The sequence below is a fragment of the Amyelois transitella genome, chromosome Z (genome assembly GCF_032362555.1).
Source record: "Amyelois transitella isolate CPQ chromosome Z, ilAmyTran1.1, whole genome shotgun sequence".
NCBI classification, from domain to species: Eukaryota; Metazoa; Arthropoda; class Insecta; order Lepidoptera; family Pyralidae; genus Amyelois; species Amyelois transitella.
The window spans coordinates 10,489,826-10,514,110 of record NC_083535.1 but is presented as its reverse complement, the minus strand read 5'-3'; the positions used below and the strand labels follow the sequence as shown (position 1 = coordinate 10,514,110).

The following is a 24,285-nucleotide window of genomic DNA, read 5'->3' as shown; positions in this document are numbered from 1 at the left end:
CAGTTAGATTAGACACAGAAAAGACAAGGATAAATATATAAATATTAAGTTTGCCTTACGAAATTTTGTGTAAGCGGGTACTGAAATTATTAAAGAAATGAAATCCTAGTGTAGCGGCCGTTCAGCCTCCATGGACAATCCACTTTTTGACTTAACATTTTAGATGACTAAAACCGACTGACAGACTGTGAAAAAAAGGACAATCGACTTGGACACTAGGGAGACGACCATAAGACGACGAGACGACAAGACGTATCTTGAACGGGAAGAAATCTGTTTTTATTTTATTCAGACTCGACCAGATAGACCCTCGGCCCGTTCACCTAGTAATCAGTAGAAATTCATCATCCGGCCCAAACGCCTAAATAAATAATATAGCTGTAAAAACAAATTAAATGCCTATTTTAGTTTAAAATATAAAAGTATTTCTATCTCTTCTGTAGTAAGGAACGGATAATAATATTTCTGCTGTATTCAAAAATATACCTACTATTCCACGTTCCCTAAAACAGAAATTGTAACATTTAAAGTAAGCAATAGTTTACAATAAGTAACTATAACTACTTTATAGTAAGGCCACTTTGACTAAGCGTTTGTAGCGAACATATGAAAGAAATTGAATTGTCCAATGTTTATGTCCTAGTTTTGGACGATTTCCTAAGGTTATTGAAGTAATTCCATTGATTCTCAAACGGAATGACCAAAAGTATCGGTAAAAGATATCTTTTGTACTAATTTGTAATTGTCTATCGCTAACTTCCCGAGACCAATGACTCACCCTAGGGCAACTAAATTTAATTTTGAGTTAGAAGAAAAGTACCTATAATTTATGAGTTTAACTAGTTTCTTTCTTTTTAAAGATCCAAAATGTTTATCTACAATTAGCTCGTGCCGTTTCAATCGGAGCATTCTGGGGGTATACTTAATTATTCCCAATTAACAGACAAGAAAGTAGGTACATTATTAAAACTTTAGTAGTAATGTCAATTTTTCATTCACTTAATCCTTCCTAATAAGCAATTATTATAATTATACCAGAAGTACCTACAGAGTTAAAACTTACATTGCATGAAATATTATAATTATCTATATTACATAGCGTAGGTAAATATATTTATTAAGTGTAATTGAACATTATTATATGATTATATTTAATTTATATTAATATTATTTGCAAGTTTAATGTATCCTATTGTCTCACAGCAGTCTTCATAATACGTGATGTTATTATCGACTTTGAAATAATAATATTTAAAGCTTAACCGATGGAGATTAACACTGTAATTAGCTATACAATAAATTTGAATTTTCTATAAATATTTAATGCATTTTTGAAATGTACCTACCAACCTACTTAAAAATCTCACTTATCTGATGAGTGAGCTTGTAATGTTTGCAATAAGAAGACACATAACATTATGATAATCAAAACCGATGTCTTATTTATTTAATAACAATAATAAAGCATATAAGCAACTATAATTATTTGATTAGGTACTTATTGACAAATCAAAATCAGCGAGTGAAACGTGAAATTAAACCCATTTTGCCTTCCCAATTTTATACATAAATCCAAATTAAAAAGTTCTCAACTGATATGTATGGAGTAGTATTATTTGTGTGCTGTCTAAATAATTCCGTGTATTCACTATGTACTTAATGTAATTTAAATGTAAGTACCTAGGGTCCACTGATACGTAGGTGTTGCCTAGTCAAAGTAGTCATTATATACGAGATCGACTATTCATTAATTTCAAGTTCATTTGCCACCAATTTATAAACAAAAATTCTTTCAGATTTTGATGTCCTTAGTATAAGAGTTTATCTTAAAAATGCATCTTTTATCCCAAAATAGTCGTAAACATTTGGATCGCTTTGTATTTTTCAAATATTAACAAATGTATAGATTTCAAAGTATTTTCATAAGGAATAACATTTTATTTACATCAGACAACATATGATATAGATTGCGAATAACTGTGTTAGTGCACAAAACAATTTGAATTATGATAATTTTCCAAAACGTACCTCTTTAGACTAAGTTAGTACTTGTACTTACTTTGGTTGAATGTTATGATTGTATTGCGTTGGCCATTACGATTGTTTTAATTATCCATAAAAATAAACTGTATTATATAAAACTTGTTTCATTATAGGTAACCTTTTTAGATAAATGACACATGCGGATATGTGTCACTGGCTCGGTTCAGGCGCAAAAAGATTCTTTGGCAAAATGTTCCCTTATCGTAAAACATTTCCTTACACAGATGACCACTATTTGAATGTCAATTCTATCATTAGGTAAGCCAAATAGCTAAACGTGGCCATTCAGTCTTTTCAAGACTGTTAGCTCTGTCTACCCCGCAAGGGATATAGACGTGACCATATATATGTATGACCACCTAAGTTTCGTAGTATAGTCTACAAATAACAGATTGAGTTAGCCTCGTAAGTAAGTTAGACATGGGCCGTCAAGATTGTTACCTCACTTCCTCATTACAAAGACAAGTACCTACAATAATAATAGTAAAAGGTGAATGTAAAGTGTGAAAGTGTGAATTTTCTTTCTAGTGTCTTACTTTTTAATGGGTTTAAATGAAAGAATTTAATATTTAGCATGTATTTATTTGCTTGAAAAACAAATCATAACGCTAATAAAATTACCTTCATAAAGTGACTTATCTACAGGGTTTTAATTTAAAATATGACGATGTTGCAGTCGAATTACATTAAAATACCACTTTGCAGTCAAAATACATTAAATTACCCCTAAATTTATCAAATAAAAAAAAAATTATAACGTCAAAATACATCCAAAATAACCATAAAGGTCTTAATCTCATACTTAATCGATGAAATAAAACTTTAATTTATTAGAAATATTTTAATTGGAGACACATTTTGTAGTAATAAGTACATATAAATGATTATTTGAATTGTTAATAAAAATATATATTAAGGCTCCCTTGAACATATTGGACTAAAAGCCAAATCTGTAAAAAAAATGTGCCGGAGGTCTTCATTATAGTACTTTAACACTATATGTCAAAAATTGTTCCACTGGGATTACCAACACACTATAGGCACATTAATTTTTACAGTTATTAACTTGGTTTATCGTCAGCATGGGCGTTATTCACGAACATTGATAAGGCGTGGTTTTACTGCCCTCTATCTATCTTTGGGTTTAACCGCAGACTAAGAGAAAGAGAAAAGTAAGGCATGTCTTATCAAAATTCATGATCCGACCATCTGGTACAATATGCGAGCCAACTTGAAACTGAAGATGCCTCGTAGTGAAGAGAATTACATGAAGGCATGACATCGGGGGTACATAAAGATGAGGGAGAATAAAAGCTGCTAAATATACATTTAGATTTGGCCTAGAACGATAATGGGCGAATATAATGATTTTACAAACTAAGTATTGCTAAATATCGATGTGATGCAAAATATATATTACACTGGTTTTGGACAGTTGCGTAAAAAACCAATAATAGCATTAATCCTGTTATTCGTACAAGTAACACTTCATGTTCGAGATTTTAAACATTAAATCATCAAAGGAGGGTATAGGTACAGTTTACTGAAATACTCTTCACCGTAGGCAAGTTTCATTAAAAGATTTTATTGGTTTCTCAAAACCTATATACCTAAGTTTGAATTAGTGAATTAGTATAACAGACTGTCTGACACAATAGGGTTAGGTTAGAACATACTTCTATGAGTTGTCATAAAACATTTCAAGGAAATGTGTTTTTTTGGGGGAACCGCGTTCCTCTAAAATTTTGCACGCTCTTCATCAAATTTGTCTAATGCCCACGAAGCTGGCGTTATGATTATAATCACAAGTCACACACGACACCGGAAGGAGTAAATTTAGTTTCTATTGTTTTATTCCTGACTAAATTCATGAAGTTACCTTTAAATTGCACATTTTAAAAAACATGCGCAAATGGCGCCAGTCTTACCAGTCAACCTTTTTCAAAATAACGTTAGAAAATTAAAATGCCTTGGGTTCCTTACAATTTTTTTTTTGTTGTAAAATGTACTGTTTGGCAAAATTTTATAGATACAGGTATGTAAAATATGCTTAGTGGTGTCTATATTTTCTCCTTCCGAGCCCGTCAGCAAAACAATATTACCCTAGCAATTACATCTTTACATAACTATGTCGTTTATTTTGACTAGCTTTTACAGTAAGCAATGGTCGAAAGTAATAACGTGTCAACATGCCCCCTAATTCATATATTGTATAGTAAATGTATTGTATAATACCTTAATATAATATAATAATTTCATGAGTACATGGTAAAAATTGTTTACCTACAACCATTGCCTACTGTACAATAATTAACTTCATTGCAACACTATTATACACACAGATTTCGGATTTATAGAGACGTCATATAATTGTAAAAGAAAAAGAAAAATGGTAAAAAATAAGAAAAATGACAAAATATATTAATTTTAAATAAAATTCATAGTGATTGAATGATTGCACACGTATTATTAATTTATTATGACAAATGTGTATATACAAAACTAAAAAATAAAATTAACAATTTATAAATAACTAAATCGAAGTAAGATTGCAATAAATATAACCACTATGTGATATAAAAAAAAATTTCATATTACCGAGACGAGGGATCATGAAACCTCTAAAGTTACAATTGATTAAATTAGTTCAAAAGATCATCTTTGTATAATTGATATTAAAATGTAAAAAAAAAAATATTCCACAGAGACTTAAATTATATTTGCACCATTACTTATTTAATAAATAGGTTAAATATAACAACAATTACAAATGCTGTGGAGACAAGGGGAAAAAATATTGTGTAAAAACTCGACCATAGTTTCATCATATTTTGTACTACGGGTAACATCTATGTCTATCTGGTTGACATTGCGCGCGGCACTCCTGTGATTACTATTTAGGGGACACAAAAGACTGACCTTAAATTATGAATAATATAAGCAGCGATATAAACTTTCGACTCGTTAGTTTCGAAACTTTCACTTCCATAAAATTCTATATCTTGTTTTCTCTTCCCAACAAAGTTTGCTATCTTTATAGCGCAAAAACAAAATTGATCTAAAGTAGGTAACATTTCCACCTTTCTTAACATACTTAATCACAGGCTTACCGCACACGACGTCGCCTATACAAAGACCGAAGCGCCACAACTCAAGAACGAGCAACAATAGATGAAAACATATAAGAATATAAGTAACATACACGTTTCGTATTGTACACTCGCTCTCATATGTATAAAGATATGATCTGACAACACACAAAAAATAAGTTAAATTGTGATTTAGACGACAACCACAGCCGAAACGATAGACAGAATATGTTTCTGCCATATGAGATAATTTCATACATTTTAATTTTATATAAAAAATCTTTCTAATCTAACTACAAACACTACTAAAATGAAATATTTGGTGGTTATATGTTGTACATTAATTCTATATGAGATTTAAGCTACAGTCGTTCCGTTTTATGGAAAACAACAAACGCATACAAGCGGATCGACCAAAGTCATGAGCAATGTTTATATATATATATATTTTAATTCACAAACCGAAGCGCCAAGTAAGTAGTGACCGGCGAACGAAAAGCACACGTAGTAACGATAATACGTATATGATTATTATGTGATAAATAATGGCAAATAGTCCATGATGTGCCGTGCACGGCTGCTCGAATGTTCAGAAACGTAACGTGCTAGTGATCACACGGTGTTAATGACGGACTTAGGGACACTATCACTATTGCTACAGGTTTTTATTCAATATCATCGATCTAAGAACCTATCGTCTTTTGAAACATCGGAAATCTCATAATTGTAAATATCCTGGTGTTTTTATAAATCAAGTGCTGTTCACGTTTTATGTTCTTTCTAGTGTCCCTTGAGTCGGTGAAAGGTGAATGAATAGGTAGGAAAGGATTTCGAAGGACCAACTTTTATGAAAACAATCCCAGATTTGCTGAACGCAACCAAACTCTAAATATTACGGTAATGGAATACTGACTCTCAACCATCCTTTTAAATCCACGAGTCATTTGGGAATTAAACAAGAGATTTAAGATATTTTATGACATACTGCACATCTGTTTGACGTATTCAAGTGATGACTCTATTGTGTAAAAGTTGTTTCCTGTAGTCTAAATCAATTTCAAAAATTCATTTAACAGAACTTCAACAGCCTGTTAATGAGAATAACAGGCTCACTGTCAATTGATCTATACAGTCAGTCATCATCGTATGATATATAATATCACAAATGTCTTATTCAATTCCCAAATACGTCACATAGCATCCTACACGATTTGCACCGGCTTGGTGGAAGTACACACGTATACGAAATCTGAATCGGAGTCGAGTCGCACGCGGCGGGCCGAAGGTTAGGCGGTGGCGACTTGCCACACTATCAGGTGGCTCTTAGAGGCCCTCTCGGCCAACGAACTGTGGCCACTGGACCCGTCCTCCGCCACCACCACGCTGTCTTCCATTTCTGAATCCGCTGCGAAGGTGAAAAAGAATTGTAACCGCTTAATGGAATGTTGCGGAGGTGCGCAATAGATACATTCTCAACTTTGTCAGAGAAGTTATGAGAACATCTTTTGAATGAACGAATTGAACTGGGTTATAAGAAATTTAATTAATTTAAATTTATTTAATGTAACGTTATTAAAAAAACAAATATTTAAAAAAATATCAGGTATTTTTATGATCTATCTACAGTTTTTATTAAAATGTTAATATTTATGTACATTTGACAATTTGTCCGCCGAAAACCACGCTTTTATAAAAATTAAGTGAAAAAAAAGAATCGATTTAGAAAAGAAGCGATAATGAAGCGTGTTTAAAATAAAATTAAAAACCTCTGGCGGTCAAATGTAAAACATTTTTATTAGCAATATACACGTTAGCCTAAAATACACAATATTAAATATAAAAAATACTATATTTTTTTTATAAAAACCTTACCTTTATAAAAATTGAGCATATTATTAGTCATTAGTATTGAGCCAACATCGTTGTAAGCTATGTTAAGCCAATGAATGACAGTTAAAAATGTCTAATGTGTGAACCACGTCACCCATATTACATGTTTGACCAGAATAGTGTGGAACTAGATTATTTTAGTAACGAAATAACATGACAACACTAATCTAAGCTGGGGTGATAAATAAAAGTTTCGAAATATCCTATAATAATAGGTAATTATAAAATCAATATTCAATGAGCTGTGCCACGTGGCGTGGTTTTAAAATCACACGCCTTTTGACTTTGTCTAACTGACCAACTTTAGAGTAGGTACTTAAAAATTCAGTAAAATATTGTTTTAGAGTTCAAGTTCATATATTTGGCAGTATTAGGTCAATTTTTCATTATAGATTATTGGCTAAAAGAAGGAATACTTCTGATTCTGGTCAAACACTCAATAGCCAAACATAAACGTGTTAAGGTGTTAGTATTGTTAATGACGTGTGTTAACGAAGCATCGACACATGCTTTGGAAAATCAAAAACAACGTACCAGTCATTGGCATATTAATATAACTTATATCCTATCAGGTACGTTTATACGGTTAAAGTCTGCCAAGCAATGAGGTGGGAGGCGCAATCTCGGACGTCGTCCACATCTTCTTCTAGTGGCAAAAAAATAAAAATTGGGGAAATTATAATAATACTGCCTATTCGTGTTGCTTTTTTACTAAAACTGTCTTGAATATAAACTAAATTGTATTATTCTTTACATAAAAAAAAATGTAGAGAATTATTTCAACATACAGGCTTTTGAGTAACAAAGTTATTGACATTTTAGTAAAATAAACAACATCTCGAATTCAAACCAAACAATAGGCACAAAAAATGAAATAGTCCACGTCACCTTTTCATAACAACAAGTGTCTTATGTCTAAGCATAATGAGATATGGAAAGCACAAGCGTCAAACTACTAAAGCCGACAAGATGTATTCCGAAACTATGACTATCTCATAATATACCTATAAATACTTGTTTTTAGTTAGATAATATTGCGAAAGCAGTAAATAAGGCTAAATAAATAATTGTGTTTCATCGTTAATCTTATTCGTAGTGACCGGTATAAAACGAATTGAATTGAAGTACTAACTATAAGAAGAACTATTCATCTAACTAAACATTCATTTCAAAACGTTATCAAACTTTATCTTAAACTCATCATATCCAAATCTTGGAAACAGGGCTCCCTTTCTTACTTGATTATTTATCGAAGTTTTGTTTTACAAAACGTCTTCAGGAAACTGATTGGCTATTTGGACCCATTTATTGTCTATTTGCAAGTTTTCGGTTACAAATCAATTTAGGACTTATAATTTAAGAAACATTGCACTTGGCAGCTGAAATAAATTTGTCGTCAATAAGTAATACATTGTATCTTGATGAGATGTTTTCTAACTGATGGACTTTTTATTCTACTAGGTTTTCATGATATTGATATACAACTGAACATAAAGCCGATGAATAAATAACGCTAACGTGCATATTGCTTGTTTTGAGAAAATAATTATTAACTTCCCTATTAGCATGTCAGGTGATACCCAGGTGACCTAAAGGACAACTAAATCTAAGAGTGTACAAATGTGTATTCGTATTTATAAGTTTGGCGGGTTACATTTATCTACTAAGGACTTGTTCGTCATAGGTGGGTCAATGTTAATGTTAAAAAGTAATTCCAACCCCTCGAGAGGAATATGTAAGACAACAATTAATTATTACTCAAGGAAAAAAATATTTTATGATGGATAGAAACATGTGGATTCAAATTCATGAATAAAAACGTGCTATTTTTGAGTAATTTTATTAATTTTAATTTTAAAATATTATCAATTTTAAAACTTCACGTTTTAATTATATTAATCGCGAAAATTCCACTAAAAATATGGAAAGATAACAGAAAAAAGTATAACTCTTATTTATCATTAAATGAAGTATTTATGTAAATGGTTAAATGTATCACAGCCCTAAACAAAACGGTATTACAACATCCATTTTGTATGTTATCCATTGAATATAAAACATCACAAAGTTAAAATTTAACAAAATGTTATTTTAAACAATGATGTGATTGTGGTTTGTGGTTACTGCAAACACATTTGACATGCAATATAACGTTATGACGAAAATTTTTTTTGGACTGTAAAGACAATGTTATTTAAGAATTTAATGTCACCTACATTAATTAATTTGTATGTCTGAGATGTTATCGTCAAGTGTGCTAAAGAGATAGATACATTTTCACATGGACAGAAACATTACTAATGTGTAAATAAAAAAAAATTACCCAACTATCAAAGAAAAAATTCAGTTTCAGTTTTTTGAGATTCTTCTTATAGGCGATGGGCTAGCAACCTGACACTTTTTGAATTTCAACTTTATCATTAAGCCAAACGGCAGAACGTAGCCGATCATTCTTATCAATTCTATTGGCTCTGTCTACACCGCAAGGGATATAGACGTGATTATATGTATGTATATATTTTTATATTCATCACTAACACTTAAAAACGATGACTAGATTCTCTCCGCAGTTTCGCTCGCGTCAAACCAAAATTCTTGTTGTTCCCTTACCCGAATTTCCAGAAAACATACAATGTTAGACATCGGATAAATATCTTTATTATACAAACATTTAATCAAATATTTGAGCCTTGATAGCGTTACAGACAGACAGTTTCCAACATAAGTATAAACATAAGTGTAGGTACTTCACTTACCTATTCTAAAGTCTATATATCCTTCCCCGCCCGATATGACCAACATGGAGGGCGCTGTGGGTGAGTTTCTCCTCGCCGCCTCGGGGCTCCTCGACGGGGACCCCGAAGCCCCGGGCACGGCCACGAAGAAGGTGACGACGTCCCGGTGCCCGTGGAAGCTGAGCTGGGCGTGCGCCATGGAACACCAGGGTATGGAGCCAGTGGGACTCGCCGACCTGGCGCGGTAGGTCGCGTTTGCTGTACAAACAAAGTTTTGTTAGCATTGTTTTCGGGAAAAAAAGACGGGGCAAAGTTTACACATACATAAAATTACACCTCTTACCTGGTAGGTTCATTCACAATTCACCTTCATTAACAACTCTCATGTTAGCTCATAGACTTCGGGTACTCTTTGATTTGATGTTTTACCAGAACGTGAATTAAATATACGTACAAATAATGTAACGAAACTACTCTTTAGATATTTATATCTTTAAAATCCAGACATCATCAAAATTTACCAGCTGCCTTTGAAATCCAGTAATGGATATCCTCCATAATTTGAGGGACTCCATAATGTGATCCTATATACAATGATGGTCTTTCCGAGGAGTCGCTACAGACCTTACCACCTACCACAATCACTACATATTCTTTACTGAATCCACATATACTTAGATTCTGATTTAGTTATTTCCACTTGATCTCAGATCAGTCCCTTTGAACAAGGTATGTTTGTGATCCTAACTTACCAAAAAAAAAAAAAAACATATTATAATATACAATTACCAGGTGTAGGTCTACTAAGGACAGGCGGCAGAGAGCCCCCGGTGGAATCTTTACTGGAACTTTCCGACAGGGGCACAGATATCACCACTCCATTGCTGGTACCGATCCATAGTCTTCCAGAACTTATCAGCAGAGCCGTGATCCTCACTAAGGAGAATCCAAGTTTTCCCGTGCCCAGCATCTTGCTGACGTAAGGCTCGATGTCAACGTCCTTCAGGTGTTGGTATGTGTGCGCGTGGTAGAGACGCAATGTCGAGTCCATTTTTATTGATACCTGTAAGTTTTCACGTCTAATTAATAATCACATAAAAAATTCTTTGATGCGTGATTGACAGACAAAACATCCAACGTCAGCGCACAGGGGCATGAAAAGCATTTAAACCGCTAAAAAAGTTTTTATAGGAACTGAACATAATCTACAATACACAAGTCAGAGATAGAGATAAAAAAAGTTGTTATCTTTCTACATACAGTCGTCGCCTGCGGAGAAACATGACCATTGTCATACAAAACAAAACCATAGAGGATTTAAATTTCTCTGTAGGCGACTGTTCATAATTAAGACTAATAAGAACAATTTGAATGCGAAAGCCCCTTATAAAAGTAAGAAAATTTACTTTTGAGTGACTTCATAAATATGTAAATCCTATTCCACTTACCCAAACCCCATCGCCCTCGCACGCCATCTGACGAACCTGACTCTCCTGCCTCGGGTGAGCCTCCAAAGAGTACAATAATGACCTAGACTTAGGATCGATCACGTGCACTTTGTTCCGGTAACCACACCACACTGTGCAACCCACTGCGCTCAGGCAACGAACTGTTGAGAAAAAAAATATTTATTGTAACCCACGATAAAGCTAATCATCATCGCTTTAGTCACTGTTTTATCCTCGCCTTTACGGAGAGTCCAGATCACGATCCTAGTAGTATAAGTCAGGTTCCTTTTAATTTTTCCCCCTCATCATTTTAAAATTGATATATATACATATAAATTGATATGTATAGCAGTCCTCACATCCAGGAGCATTATGACGGAGGGAGCATATAGAAACGGGCAAATATGAGAGAAATAAGAGAATATACATACATACATATGGTCACGTCTATATCCCTTGCGGGGTAGACAGAGCCAACAGTCTTGAAAAGACTGAATGGCCACGTTCAGCTTGTTGGCTTAATGATAGAATTGAGATTCAAATAGTGACAGGTTGCTAGCCCATCGCCTAAAAAAAGAATCCCAAGTTTGTGAGCCTATCCCTTAGTCGCCTTTTACGACATCCACGGGAAAGAGAATATAAGCATGAAATTACCTGAACACTTAGGGTCTCCCAATGTGAGCAGCCAATACTGCGTGAAGTCCCACTGTCCGTCCGCTTGTCTGGCGAAAATGGCAACGGTTCCGTCGGCGAGAGCGACGATACAACGTGAAGAACACGCCACGATTGAGAGAATAGCGTCGTTTAATTTCACTCTGCGAAAAAAAAAAGGAATAATAGGCTATTTTACACCATGTAAAAAAAATATTAAAATACACGTATCTTATAGATTTTGTAAAAAATAAAAGAAAAACATCGATCATTATTCATAAAAGTGCAATATGGATTTTATAATTCAATTTAAAAAATCCTCTTTTTTAATCTGTTCTTCAAAAGTCGAAAACGCTATCCGCCATGTTGGGTACTGACGTGACGTCATACTTTTAGTAAACAAATATCGAATCGAAAACATATTGATGATGTCAGGCTCTGTTTATTTTGAAATTTTAAAATTTCTATCACGTTTTTGGGTTTTTACTCTTTAATAATTTAATAGAATCATGGAAGACGGTTTTGTGAAAGCAGACAATATAAATCTACCGAGGATTAATACGTCGATGGTGGCGAAATTTTTTGCGTCCAATCCCGATTTCTGTTCTGCTGAGTTAAGAAATGTTAAAACAGCGATGTAAGTATTTATTGTATTAAACATTCTCTTACAATACACAATTATAATAGGTAAATTATTACACAACCAATCCAACATAACCTATTTTTTGTATTGTTTACTAAAAGTATGACGTCACGAGTCAAAACAGCATGGCGGATGGTGTTTTCGCGCGAAAATACAAAATCATAAATAATAAATCGTTTTTAGAGCACTTTTCGGCTTCAAAAATTTTTAATAAAAATTCTATAGGTATAACACAGTCTCAGGATTGATTTAAAACAGTTTTCAAAAAAGAGTGTAATAGCCTATTAAGCACATATACGGTAAAAATTACAGATTGAGCTATAATCCCAAAGTAAGTTTGAGACGGTAATTGCTGATAGTATGTAGCAGGTTTCCAGACACTTAATATGACTTAATCATTTCACAATAACCTTACCTCACTAGACAGTTGCTGTAGCTCCTGATAGCAGAATGCACGTACTGGTTCCATCACGGTGGACACCTGTCTGACTTTAGGCATTGCTCTTGACCATGGTGTTACTACGGCTATTTACCATACGTGGCTCTTTATTTACAGCCTCAATCACAGCGAGGTATGTATCTAGCAGAGGGGTTAGTGCGAGTTTTACTCGATCGAAAACGTCGATAAAGTAAACGCGAATTTGTATGTGATTTAATCAGCGCCACCTAGTGGTGACGCGATTGCACTAATGCAACTCCATACAAACTCGCGTTTACTTGCTCGACGCGTTTGACCGAGTAAAACTCGCACTAAACACTCAGCTATCTCGCTTACGATCCCTGGTTTCGCCTGTAACTTCTTCTTAGATGCCCTAACGTCCTAGACATGACCCGCAGAAGTATCGACTGATAACAAAATCTTACCTCGCCAGACACTTGCTGTAGCTCCCGATAGCAGAATGCACATACAGGTTTCCGCTTCTCGTCCCGAGCCACATGGTCGCCATCACGGTGGACATCTTCCTGTCTTGAGGCACGTCGGCTCTCGTCTCCGCGTTGGATTGCTCTTGAGCGAAGGCGTCTACACCTGGCTCGGGAGAACCTAAGTGTTCTGTACATGTGAAAGAATTAATTACTTTAACAAGACGTCAAAATATTTTATTTTATTTACTGTAGGTATGTCATTCTACACGTGAACTAGATAGCATAGAAATCCGCCCAGTAGATATTGCGTGAAAGAGTAACAAACACACATCGACACATCCTTACAAACATTTGCAAATATAATATTATTAGGATATGATATGTATTGGTTTATATATGTATATAAACCTATTAAAATTGACAATTTCTTGTAAGACAAATCAGTTCAATGGGTTTCAAAGTTTTTTTTAAATAATTATACCATGTTTCAATATTTATTTGGTATAAAAGTCAAGTACGCTTGTTCAATTTTCAACGTTACGATTAAGGTTTTAACGGTATCATTAATTTATGACTCCATTGAAATATCATTATTTGTTCACTTACCATTCTCCACGACCGGTGTGGAACTAAGCGGGGGGCTACCCGGGGCAGTCGTGTCGGCCTCTTCTACAGTCTTCACAATAGACTCCTTTGGAACCTCGGGCTCCGATGGCGGCTCGGGCTCCTTGATCGGAGTGCTCGGGGGCGTCAAAAGAGTCGCTTGTACCTTTACGATAACATACATGATAAGTATGATAATGCCCTGTTTCGTAAATAGACGCAGAAGCCAAAAGGACCTATCGCTGAAATTACTTATTCTTAAAACGACTTGTTGGTTATAGATAGGAATACCTACCTATAACCAACAAGTCGTTTTAAGAATAATAATTTCTCGATAATGTTTTGTGTAAATAAATTATTTGGATCAGAGTGGGGTGGATTTAAAACAAAAAGGAGAAGCAAAAGCCACTTGTTTTGTATTACGTGGCAAGCGAAATGCCATAAGGGAATAACGTTGGTAGGTATATTTACCAGTCTAGAACTCCCCACGACGAACTTTTCACCATTATTGGCTCCATCTGCCGGCGCACTATTTGTAGGACTCTCAGTCGAATCATTCTTGCCCATGCAGAATAAAGATTGCTAAAACATAAACAATAGGTATTTGTTACAAATCCATAGATACAAATAGGTAATATATAATAAGTAAAGTCATATTGACACACAGGCGAATCCTAATATATAGGTTCCTTATATGATCTAAGAGAGAATACTCATAACATATGGAATCTAAGAAAGTTGTGGACGGATTTTGTTCCTGTATGAAATATACATACATACATATTATCACGTCTACGATCTTGACAAGACTGATAAACCACGTTCAGCTGTTCGGCTTAATGGTAGGATGGTAGTATTAAAAAAAAAAGAGAGAAAAGAAGAGGTACTACCGAATGTCTCTTGTTATCAGTTTCCGCGTTCATCCTCTCCTCGTACTCGCGGTAGTCCTCCTCCACGGCGCCGGGAACAGACGCCACGCACAATATGTGCTTGTCGTTGACCGGAAACGATTCCAAGACTTCCGCCGGGTTGTTGGCGTCTATGATCTGTTTGACGATAAGAAAATGTAAGAGATAGCAGCATTTTCTTTTTAACTATTGGTAGGACAAGTTGGTGTTGATGTTGTTCAGTGATAACTTGTTTTATAATTGAAAATATGTTTATTTCTTTTTCTAGTGTGAATAAGTGAGCCTTATAAGTTTTACTCAAATGACTGATTGAATACAAAATTAACACATTGCCAACACCTTTAGTCTGCGTACTGGAGAGTTCCACTCATTGGAGATTCCTCTGTGAGTAGACTGTGACTCTTGTTTATCTCCTCAGCACTTACCATAACAACGCCTTTGGTCGGCGTACTAGAGCAGATCCACACATACGAAGAGAGATTCCTCTCAGAGTGCTCGATGCTGTGAGTGGACTGTAACTGCTTATTTATCTCCTCCACTTCAGGAGAATGTTGCTGGGCTTTGCTCATCTCCTCCGCTACAATTAAATTATTTTTATTATACTTCTTTGCACAAAATACAATCTGTATAATATAAATGATGGACTTTAGTGTACATTATCTAACTGTCAATAGGGTTAAGCAGAGAACTTTTGTGGGATTACCAAATCATACAGATTTTATTAATAGGTATAACTTAATGCAAAGCCTTCTCCGGGGATCTTGGGACATTAAGGACATATAGATTGCAAGTTCAGAAATTGATAAGTTATATAAAATTTATTTAATTTATTTAATTCTCAAATTCTGTGATTTGTCCAGAATATATATTAATTAAACTTTTTCTGGATTTTACGAATTGTTCTCAAGTCGTGGTGTTTATCTTATAAAAATAAAGTAATTTACATAATAAGCAGCAATTATCCATATTCAACAAGGTCCACTAATTAATAAATATTATTCGTAGATACTGTACTGATTAAATTAGCGGGTGTTTTTATGGTCTTGATCCTATTTTTAACAGCGTTTTCGGAAAGAAGCTTAAGAGGTTCCCAAGGTGAGGCGAAATAATGTAAATGCTAAGTTAAGCCCCTTTAGGTAGAAGCGATAATGGCACTAAAAATAAATAACGTATACTTTTGTGAGGAAGCAATCATCAAACTCAGTGTAAAAATCTCCTCAGCGTGAGAAAGATTTACGAAATATCGTTGATATTCAATTGTATTCAAGGCACACCCAAACGCGGTGCAAGATTTCCCTATGCGAATTTCTAATAAACGCGGATCTGCTCATATCAAGTTAATTTGCATATAGTTTAAATAAAATAAAAATATCTTGTCTGATACATATGTACAATTACCTACTACAACACCGAAAGGTGAACTTATAAAGAAGTATTCCCAACATTATCTTTTTCATTTGATATCACATTTGATATTCAATTAGATTCAATAACAAATTCTAGCATATTGTTCTGAGTCAAATGAACATAACGCTGAAACTAACTCATGCTTAACTTCACAGCATATTCTGAAACTATATTGAGCTATAAATTTACTCAAAAGAAAACGTAGTAAGTGCAATATATATAAGCTGCAGATATATAAAAAAAACCGTGATTGTAGTTAATGTACAGTCAGGAGAAAATCAAATTAACCTGGCCTTATGATTTGGTTTATATTGACCTCAGGGTTATATTTATTCCCCTCGACTGTACATGCATTCCATTAAGGAACGATAATTCAAAATTAAAGTTAAAATTTTATGCCACCATGTGCATCATTACTTAGAACTTAGGGTTCAGGTAAAATTGTAAAAAGGGGTGTATCAGTTACAAGTATTAATCCTGGCAAATATGCTAAGATATCAATCTGTGTTGCCATATACTAGGAGACATTTGGACACGTAATGTGCAAAAGCTTTGAGCAGTGTGCACCTTGCCCTGTAGATCTGGAAAAGTATTTTTTTTTTTTACCAATAACACCGGCTTGTACGTTGCCCTCGCTCTGGGAATATTTCCGATTGCCTTCCTCCTTACACTCGGAGCTCTTGTCGCCCGAAGATCCGTCGGGAGTCGCTATATGATACTTCTATTAATTATATTTAACTTAGTACGTTGAGAAGACGGCTTTAATTTACTTTTATTTGCTTTATAATTACACTTTTAGATTAAAAAGATTTAGCATGAACACTTTATACTAAGATTACAAGAACGATGTCAGACCATGTTTTCTCAGATGATCTGTATACTAGAATTGTCATTTCAATTGCTTGTATTGTACCAGCCCTTTTAATGAATCTTTAAATCTTCACAATTCGGCATAATAAAATTGGCCTATAATTCCATCTATTGTTATATCAGTGTCAGTACCTACAATTTATTTGACAGTGTTTATTTTCTTGTACTTATTGTTGTCTTGTCCATCTATCAGAGAGCACCATTGAAATCCACGAAACAAAATTTCCGCTATTATGAAATTTTTGTTTTAGGATTTTAATTTTAATGTACTTGTTATAAAGTCGTTTTTGTGCCAGCTATTCTGCGCTGTCGAATATTGCGACTTTAAAAAAAATTACAGTACTTTGTTTTATCTTTGTCACTCCTACATCACATTCAATCTGTTCTGCTGTAATTCCAAGAATTGTAAAGTATAGTACTCATACCCAGACACAAGGCATTCTCCGGCCTATCCTCTTCTTTGGCATAGAACACGCTTTCGCCGACCATACAGCCGCCGTCCGGAGTCCTACCGCCTCTGAGGTTGACCCCGGCGGCACACAGCAACGTCATGCGAGGCTCCGCTTCCGCTATGGGCCTGGAAAAAAGTAAGGTGGTGTAATTTCTGATCAATTAAGTATAATATTCCACTACAAGTACTGACTCGACACTAGCAAAAATAAATAAGCCCACTCCTAATTAAGAGGCACAGCTTAAAAACCCCCGCGCTAACCTCCAAATGTAATATTGATTATTGCAATTTTTTTACTAACTAAATTTTATCACAAAACAATCAGAACAATGCAGTGGTATTTTCACCGACAATACATAATCGACCATCAAACCAAATGAGTACGTCTTTAATTCAATTTTTTAAACCTCACCTGCAGAACACTGGCACTGGAACTGGAACGCCTCCCGAAGATAGAGAAGTACTGGGTCCCTTCTGCCCCTGGCCGCTCTTGCCCGGCAAACTCCAACCGTACGCCTGCGTCCGTCCATCTTCTTTCCGCACGTGAGCTCTGACCTTTACGTAAATATTTTTTATATTTAGTCTATAGTTTGTGTACGAAATAACAGTAACCAATAAGTTTGTATACATATAATCAAGTCTTTATCCCATGCGTGGTAGACTGATCCGTCACAGCTATCACATCTCATATAACAATAAATTCCGAAGGATCAGAGCTATTTGTTTTCACCCAGCATTATTCTACCCTTTCGGGAACACCATTTTATAATTGTATTATAATATTATTTTTCTTTTCATTTCTTTGTATGTTGTTCACAAATAAATACTTTTTACTATTCCTACCTGTCTAAACTGCTCGCTCCTTTCATGCCGCCTATGATGATGGTCAGTCAGCTGGGTCTCCAGAAAATCCTGGGTTTTTGAATGCCTCATGGTTGGCTGTGGGACCGCTACGGCTCTCAGATGGGGCGTAGACAGAGGACGCTGGGGTCTTTCTCCAGTGCTAAAATAGGAACGCGTTCTATGTTAAAAAACTTTACATTTTCCCAATATCTTGTATCAAACATTTACCAGATCATTGCCTAGCATGTGCGACATTGAATGTTTCATTTGCAGAGCAGAGGAAGCAAAGAGGGGAAGCGCAAGACCAACAATTGCTTACATAGATAATAAAAGGAGAAATTAAAAACATTGATACATACAAACAGAAAACTGTAAATAAAGGGCGGAAAGTCAAGATAATGGCTCGAATGCTCTATGAAGATTTCCTTCATAAACTTTTAGCCAAATTTAATTTAAGAGTTAAAGAATGGCTCTGTTTTGTCCACAATATTCTATAATAAAAGACGATTTTCTACCCAATCAACATGTACATTACTACTTCGCTTAGAAAATCTCAAAGAGATAATATCACCAGCCAGCCAGCCGACCGCAAAACTTTCGCCAATTCAATTCGCTACTGTTATGTTTGATTCTACGCAAAATACCTTATGTTTAACATACATACATATATCACATGCGGGATATTGACTTTTTATTATTAAATTTTTTTACTAATTCTTATTACGTCCAAAACCAAAGAATTTTCTGCCTTGATAACAATATATTAATATTGAAATCACATTCGTTACAAAGCTTTAGCTATTCGCGTATTATAAAAACATTTAATCGCAATTTACACTGCAATGCACACAAGATTCAAGATATCTTTTTTTCTATTACATACAATCTTTATCCCTTGCGGGGTAGACAGAGCCAACAGTCTAGAGAAGGCTGAAATTTTGCTTATTCTACGCAAAATATTCGCAAACACGGAATCTTCATGGAGCAATCGTCGACTAAGCAATTATAGAAGCTTAAATCGCAGTGCCAAGTCTTGGAAAACGATAAAATATCAAATATATTCTCTTTGATTTTACTTTTGATTGCGCCTCAAAACAAACTAACTTTTGCCCCAGCCGAGAAAATACAATTACAATTCTTAACAACAAAGTCCATAAAATGTCTACACATCATAATATCTCTTTAGCAATTATTGAACTTTCCTTTTCTCATAGTTCTCGTTCACAAGATGACAGCCAACGGCTTAATATGCCTTCCAAAGTACATTATCAGTTTTATATTCGCATATTTACATTTAATACTTACTACTAAGTTGTAGTAGTAATCCAAAATCCAGGGCTAATACTACTTTTGGGGTAAAAGTTACTAATACATTCGCGACGCAAAAATACATAGACATACATATATACATTCATATAATCACGTCTATATCCCTTGCGGGGTAGACAGAGCCAACAGTCTCGAAAAGACTGATAGGCCACGTTCAGTTGTTTGGTTTAATGAGAGAATTGAGATTCAAATAGTGGCAGGGTGCTAGCCCATCGCTTACAAGATTCCCAAGCTTATAAGCCTATCCCTTTGTCGCCTTCTACTACATCCATGGAAAAGACGTGAAGTAGTCCTATTCTTTTCCTATTGGTGCCAGGAACCACACGACACTAATGAAATTCGCAGTGCAGAACTATATATGAAAAATATTTAGGGCTCTTTTGACGTTAACATAACTTCAGCGTAACAACTAACTACATAGTGGGCATTAATAAAATAAGTTCAGTAGTTTCTGTGATTTTCGGTCCACAGCAAAAAAAGGAAAAACTTTGAATAGTGACAACAACAAACTATTTAAAATCTACGTTATTATTATTATAAATATGTAGTTTCTACATACTTTGACTACATACTGACAGACTATGTTTGGTAATTCTACTTTGAAAATATATTACTAATTAAGTATTTATTTGTTACAACATAGGCTATTTTTGGAAGTAGTATCGAATAACCATGCCTTTTTGATAACGTTAATAATTTTATCTGGAAAAACAAACAAAATCACTTCGCATAAGCATAAAAAATACAGTGCTTTAAATGTATATTATGATAACAAAACTAATAATTTAACAGAATCTTTTGATTACTGCGGCTGACCATCACAATATAAAGACTATATTATTTCATGTCGCCTTGAACAACGTCCAAAAAAGACTGCTAAAATACTCAAAGATATAAAATGTAAAATTGGTAACCCCATGCACGACAACTTGGCAAAATGTAGCCTGCATGTGTAAAATCATTATCGGTTCAGTAGTTTTAATGTGAATGTGAACATCCATTTTATTATCCTTATAATATTAGCAGGGATTATAACTGAAATCAATATGTGAATCTAATACGATGGTATATTATTTATAAATTATCCCGTCCGGGAAAAAGGCGTGAGTTTATGTATGTATGTATTTGCAAATTCGCTAGCATATTTACACGAAAAATAAACAAGTGATTCCCGCACCTTCAGTCAGAGACTTGCTACGTCAAATCAAAATCGGTGCAGAAGTTATTTATCAAAGAATTATAAATAGTACTGTATAATAAAGTTATTTAACAAAAAGTCATTCATTCATTCATATAATACGTCTAAATCCGTTGCAGGGTAGACAGAACCCGCAGTATCGAAAGACTACTAGGCCACGTTTAGCTGATAGGTTTAATGATAGAATTGAGATTCAAATAATGATAGGTTGCTAGCCTATCGCCTAAAAAAGAATCCCAAGTTTATAAGCCTATTCGTAAGTCGCCTTCTACGACATCCGTGGGAAAGAGATGGAGTGGTACCTTTTTTACATTGGTCACACGGCCGCAAAAAGTCACACTAATCGAATCCCCGACCACAATTTAACCAAGGTAGTAAATTGCTTTGTAACAACAGACATTGGAATTAATTGCTGGAGTAGTCCAAAATAAACTACAACTTAGAAATTAAAACAAATATACATTCGCAACGCAGAAATATTTTTCATATAAAATTAATTCGCATTCATAAAACATTTAGCCTTGTGGGTCCAATTCCATAGAATTCGGAAAAATATAAGACTATAGAAGTGGTAAGTATTTTCGAGAAGCTTTACAAAAAAGATGAAAACTACTATACGATTTAATTTTTCACGAAGCTTATCATGCAGTTGCCTGGACGTATAGGTTATTTGTCATTTCTATAGTCTTATATTTATCCTGATTTCTATGGTCAAATCTGAGCGCTAGCCCCGACTTCATAAGGCTCGTCCACACTAACCAAGCTGCTTCGCGCTGAACGAGGTCACTCGCTCTGTTTGGTGCCTATCAAATATGAAAATGTCCATAGACAAAATGTGTCGTCTTTATCCATCATGGAGAAGATAATGTCAATAAACAAAAGACTCAAATGCCACGTTAAGCTGGATGGCCAATTGATGAAATTAGGACAGTTAAGTGGGTTTATTCTTAATCTGCTTGATGGCAAGCAGGTGAGATCAAAGTTGGTGCAGGCAAGCTGTTACAATTCATATTTGATGGTGACAGGTTGCTAGCCCATCGCCTTAAAGAAGAATCACAAGTAAAAAAGCCTTTTTGTGATTGATTTTTGCAACCTGCGCGATAAGGGAAGCAGCTGCACATACTATGTAAGCTTGCACTATATGTTAATGTTTGCATGGAAAATATCACTTATAAGCCGATTTCCCAAGCTTAAAATTAAAAAGCTGAGATTGCAATCGAGAATTCTATTCCATCATCCTCTTGTACCCATATAGTATCTGCCTATCCCTCCAAGAAATAGGCGTAACTTTATATATGTATACATAATATGTTCCGGTTGTGTTCTTAAGTGTGGAGTCCTCTTTATGAACATGATCCAAGAGAGTTATTCTACTCCCGCCTACCTCCGCTACCTTATAGGGGATCGCAACTGGCCTTTGACCATGGTCAAACATTCAGTCCATCAACCATAAGATTTCTTCATGTTTTCTCTCACCGTAAGTAATTATAGATTATCGTTATACTTATAACTTATCTCCCTCCCTTGTATGCACAACACACACAAACACGCATACAAACTTCACTAATATCTGAAATCGCCACTTATATTGTTTGTGCCTGAATGATAAAGGCTGTAGGAAAAACGCCTTGTTACATACATACATAAAATCACTCCTCTTTCTTTTAGGTGTAGGCAAAGACTTTATCTTTCCACTTGTCACTATCTCAGTCTATATTTCTTTTGCTTCATCCACATTCATCAAGCTTACTGCATGCGAGTTATCAGTCTTTTCATGCAAGCCATCCGATATGTCCCCGATTTATCCAAGGTACGTCCGTGTGGGAAAAATGTTTGATGAATTACCTGAACAGATTACTGAAGAACTTCCAAATGCTCTGCTTATTCTTCTTGTCCATTGTGGAGTCGACACGGCTTGCGCGCATTATTTCGGTCCAGCGAACCGCGTCTTGAAGTTCCATAAATCGTTCCTGGAAAGGTTTTTAATACATTTGTATTGTAAAATAATAATCAAGTGTCGTTCTCCGTGTAGCATAACGGTGGTACCCGTCACGAGGCCCTTGGCGAGGTAATTTCATATAATTTTTACTGTTGCATTGCCAGAGAAAATCACATGAACATTGAAGTAAGTTTTACTACTAAAAAATTTAATCACGCATGATGACAAGTGTCTTTAACTTTTTAGTTCTTGTAAAGCTCGACACAGAACCTAGTAAGATTTACCTTAAGTATAAGATTTGCTCGACTGAGATCTTATCGTATATTAAACCATATAGGAATATACCCCAGCTTAGTTTTTTTTTATAACAAAAATAAAACGTTAATGTAACATTTCTAACCTTGTATTGATTTCGTTCCATCAACACCCGCGCCATTTCGACCCTGGTGAACCTTCTTCGCTGCGCCATCGGTACATCGGCTTCTTCCTCGTTTTCACCGCCGGCGTTGTTGGTCACCGTTTCCTATAGATAAAAGAAAATATGAAATTGAAGAACTGGGGGCAACGATTTAAAAACCCAAAACAAACTCAACGCTTTGAGCAATATCAGCAATAGGACGTCCATTGCTGAACATAGGCCTCCCCTCGGTGGTTTCCACATCGCTCGCAACAAACTCCAAACATTAAGATGCTATGAGGACTGTAGTCTAGTCATAACATGACCAAAGCCGCTGAAACACGGCAGAAATTACTACAATAAAAAGGTACGCGCGCGTTAAATTCAATTACATTATTTACAATGCAACGCGAAGGTTTAAGTAGAGCAAGAGGTTAGACGTACTTCCGAGAATATCACTTTGAATACGAAGATAGTACAAAAATGTGACCTTCAAATGTCTCAGTTCCTCTTCGAGTTGTGTCACTCTCTCCCGCAGTTGTTCCCGGGCCGCGCTGAGGTTGGCCACCTCCTCCCTTAGGATCTCCTGCTCCCCGGTCAGCTGGTCCACTTGCACTATCAGGTCGTCCTTCACCACGTTCAATGCGTTCCTGTGAATGGAAATAATGTTTTTTTTTTAATTATGTGTTATCTTTATCGCACAGAATAGGAATTTTTTTCTTAAAAATCAATTAGAAAGAGATGCTATTTCATTTATCTATTTCAACGAACAGTGAACTGTACCATGTTACTAGTGTCAACAAACTTATTACATTTAACATGTTCCTGTATTTATAATAATAAAAGCGTTACTACGCTTAATAGTATTAATAATCAACTTAGATTCTGAGTACTTGTACTTACTTTGTAGCCAATAGCTCATTGTTCTCCAGAATCAGGTTTTCCACCTCTTTGCCCATACCTGTCGAAAACAGAGT

At 35.0% G+C, this 24,285-nt stretch overlaps 1 protein-coding gene across 3 annotated transcripts in view; it reads right to left on the bottom strand.

Annotated features, from left to right (window-relative positions):
- Nucleotides 1–3,979: 3,979 nt before the first annotated feature.
- Nucleotides 3,980–24,285, bottom strand: part of LOC106133915 (JNK-interacting protein 3) — a 29,087-nt gene continuing 8,781 nt past the window's right edge. For all 3 annotated transcript variants that reach the window (XM_060953884.1, XM_060953886.1, XM_060953885.1), the window contains 17 exons: nt 24,212–24,269; nt 23,799–23,958; nt 23,312–23,434; nt 22,818–22,942; nt 18,446–18,605; nt 18,015–18,157; nt 17,577–17,728; nt 15,300–15,451; nt 14,857–15,012; nt 14,438–14,548; nt 13,970–14,132; nt 13,364–13,550; nt 11,860–12,020; nt 11,206–11,366; nt 10,547–10,820; nt 9,779–10,015; nt 3,980–6,537 (listed from right to left, as the gene is read on the bottom strand). In XM_060953884.1, coding sequence (XP_060809867.1) covers nt 6,419–6,537; nt 9,779–10,015; nt 10,547–10,820; nt 11,206–11,366; nt 11,860–12,020; nt 13,364–13,550; nt 13,970–14,132; nt 14,438–14,548; nt 14,857–15,012; nt 15,300–15,451; nt 17,577–17,728; nt 18,015–18,157; nt 18,446–18,605; nt 22,818–22,942; nt 23,312–23,434; nt 23,799–23,958; nt 24,212–24,269 — 2,642 coding nt within the window. In that variant the 3' untranslated portion in view covers nt 3,980–6,418. The remainder of the gene's footprint in view (nt 6,538–9,778; nt 10,016–10,546; nt 10,821–11,205; nt 11,367–11,859; nt 12,021–13,363; nt 13,551–13,969; nt 14,133–14,437; nt 14,549–14,856; nt 15,013–15,299; nt 15,452–17,576; nt 17,729–18,014; nt 18,158–18,445; nt 18,606–22,817; nt 22,943–23,311; nt 23,435–23,798; nt 23,959–24,211; nt 24,270–24,285) is intronic.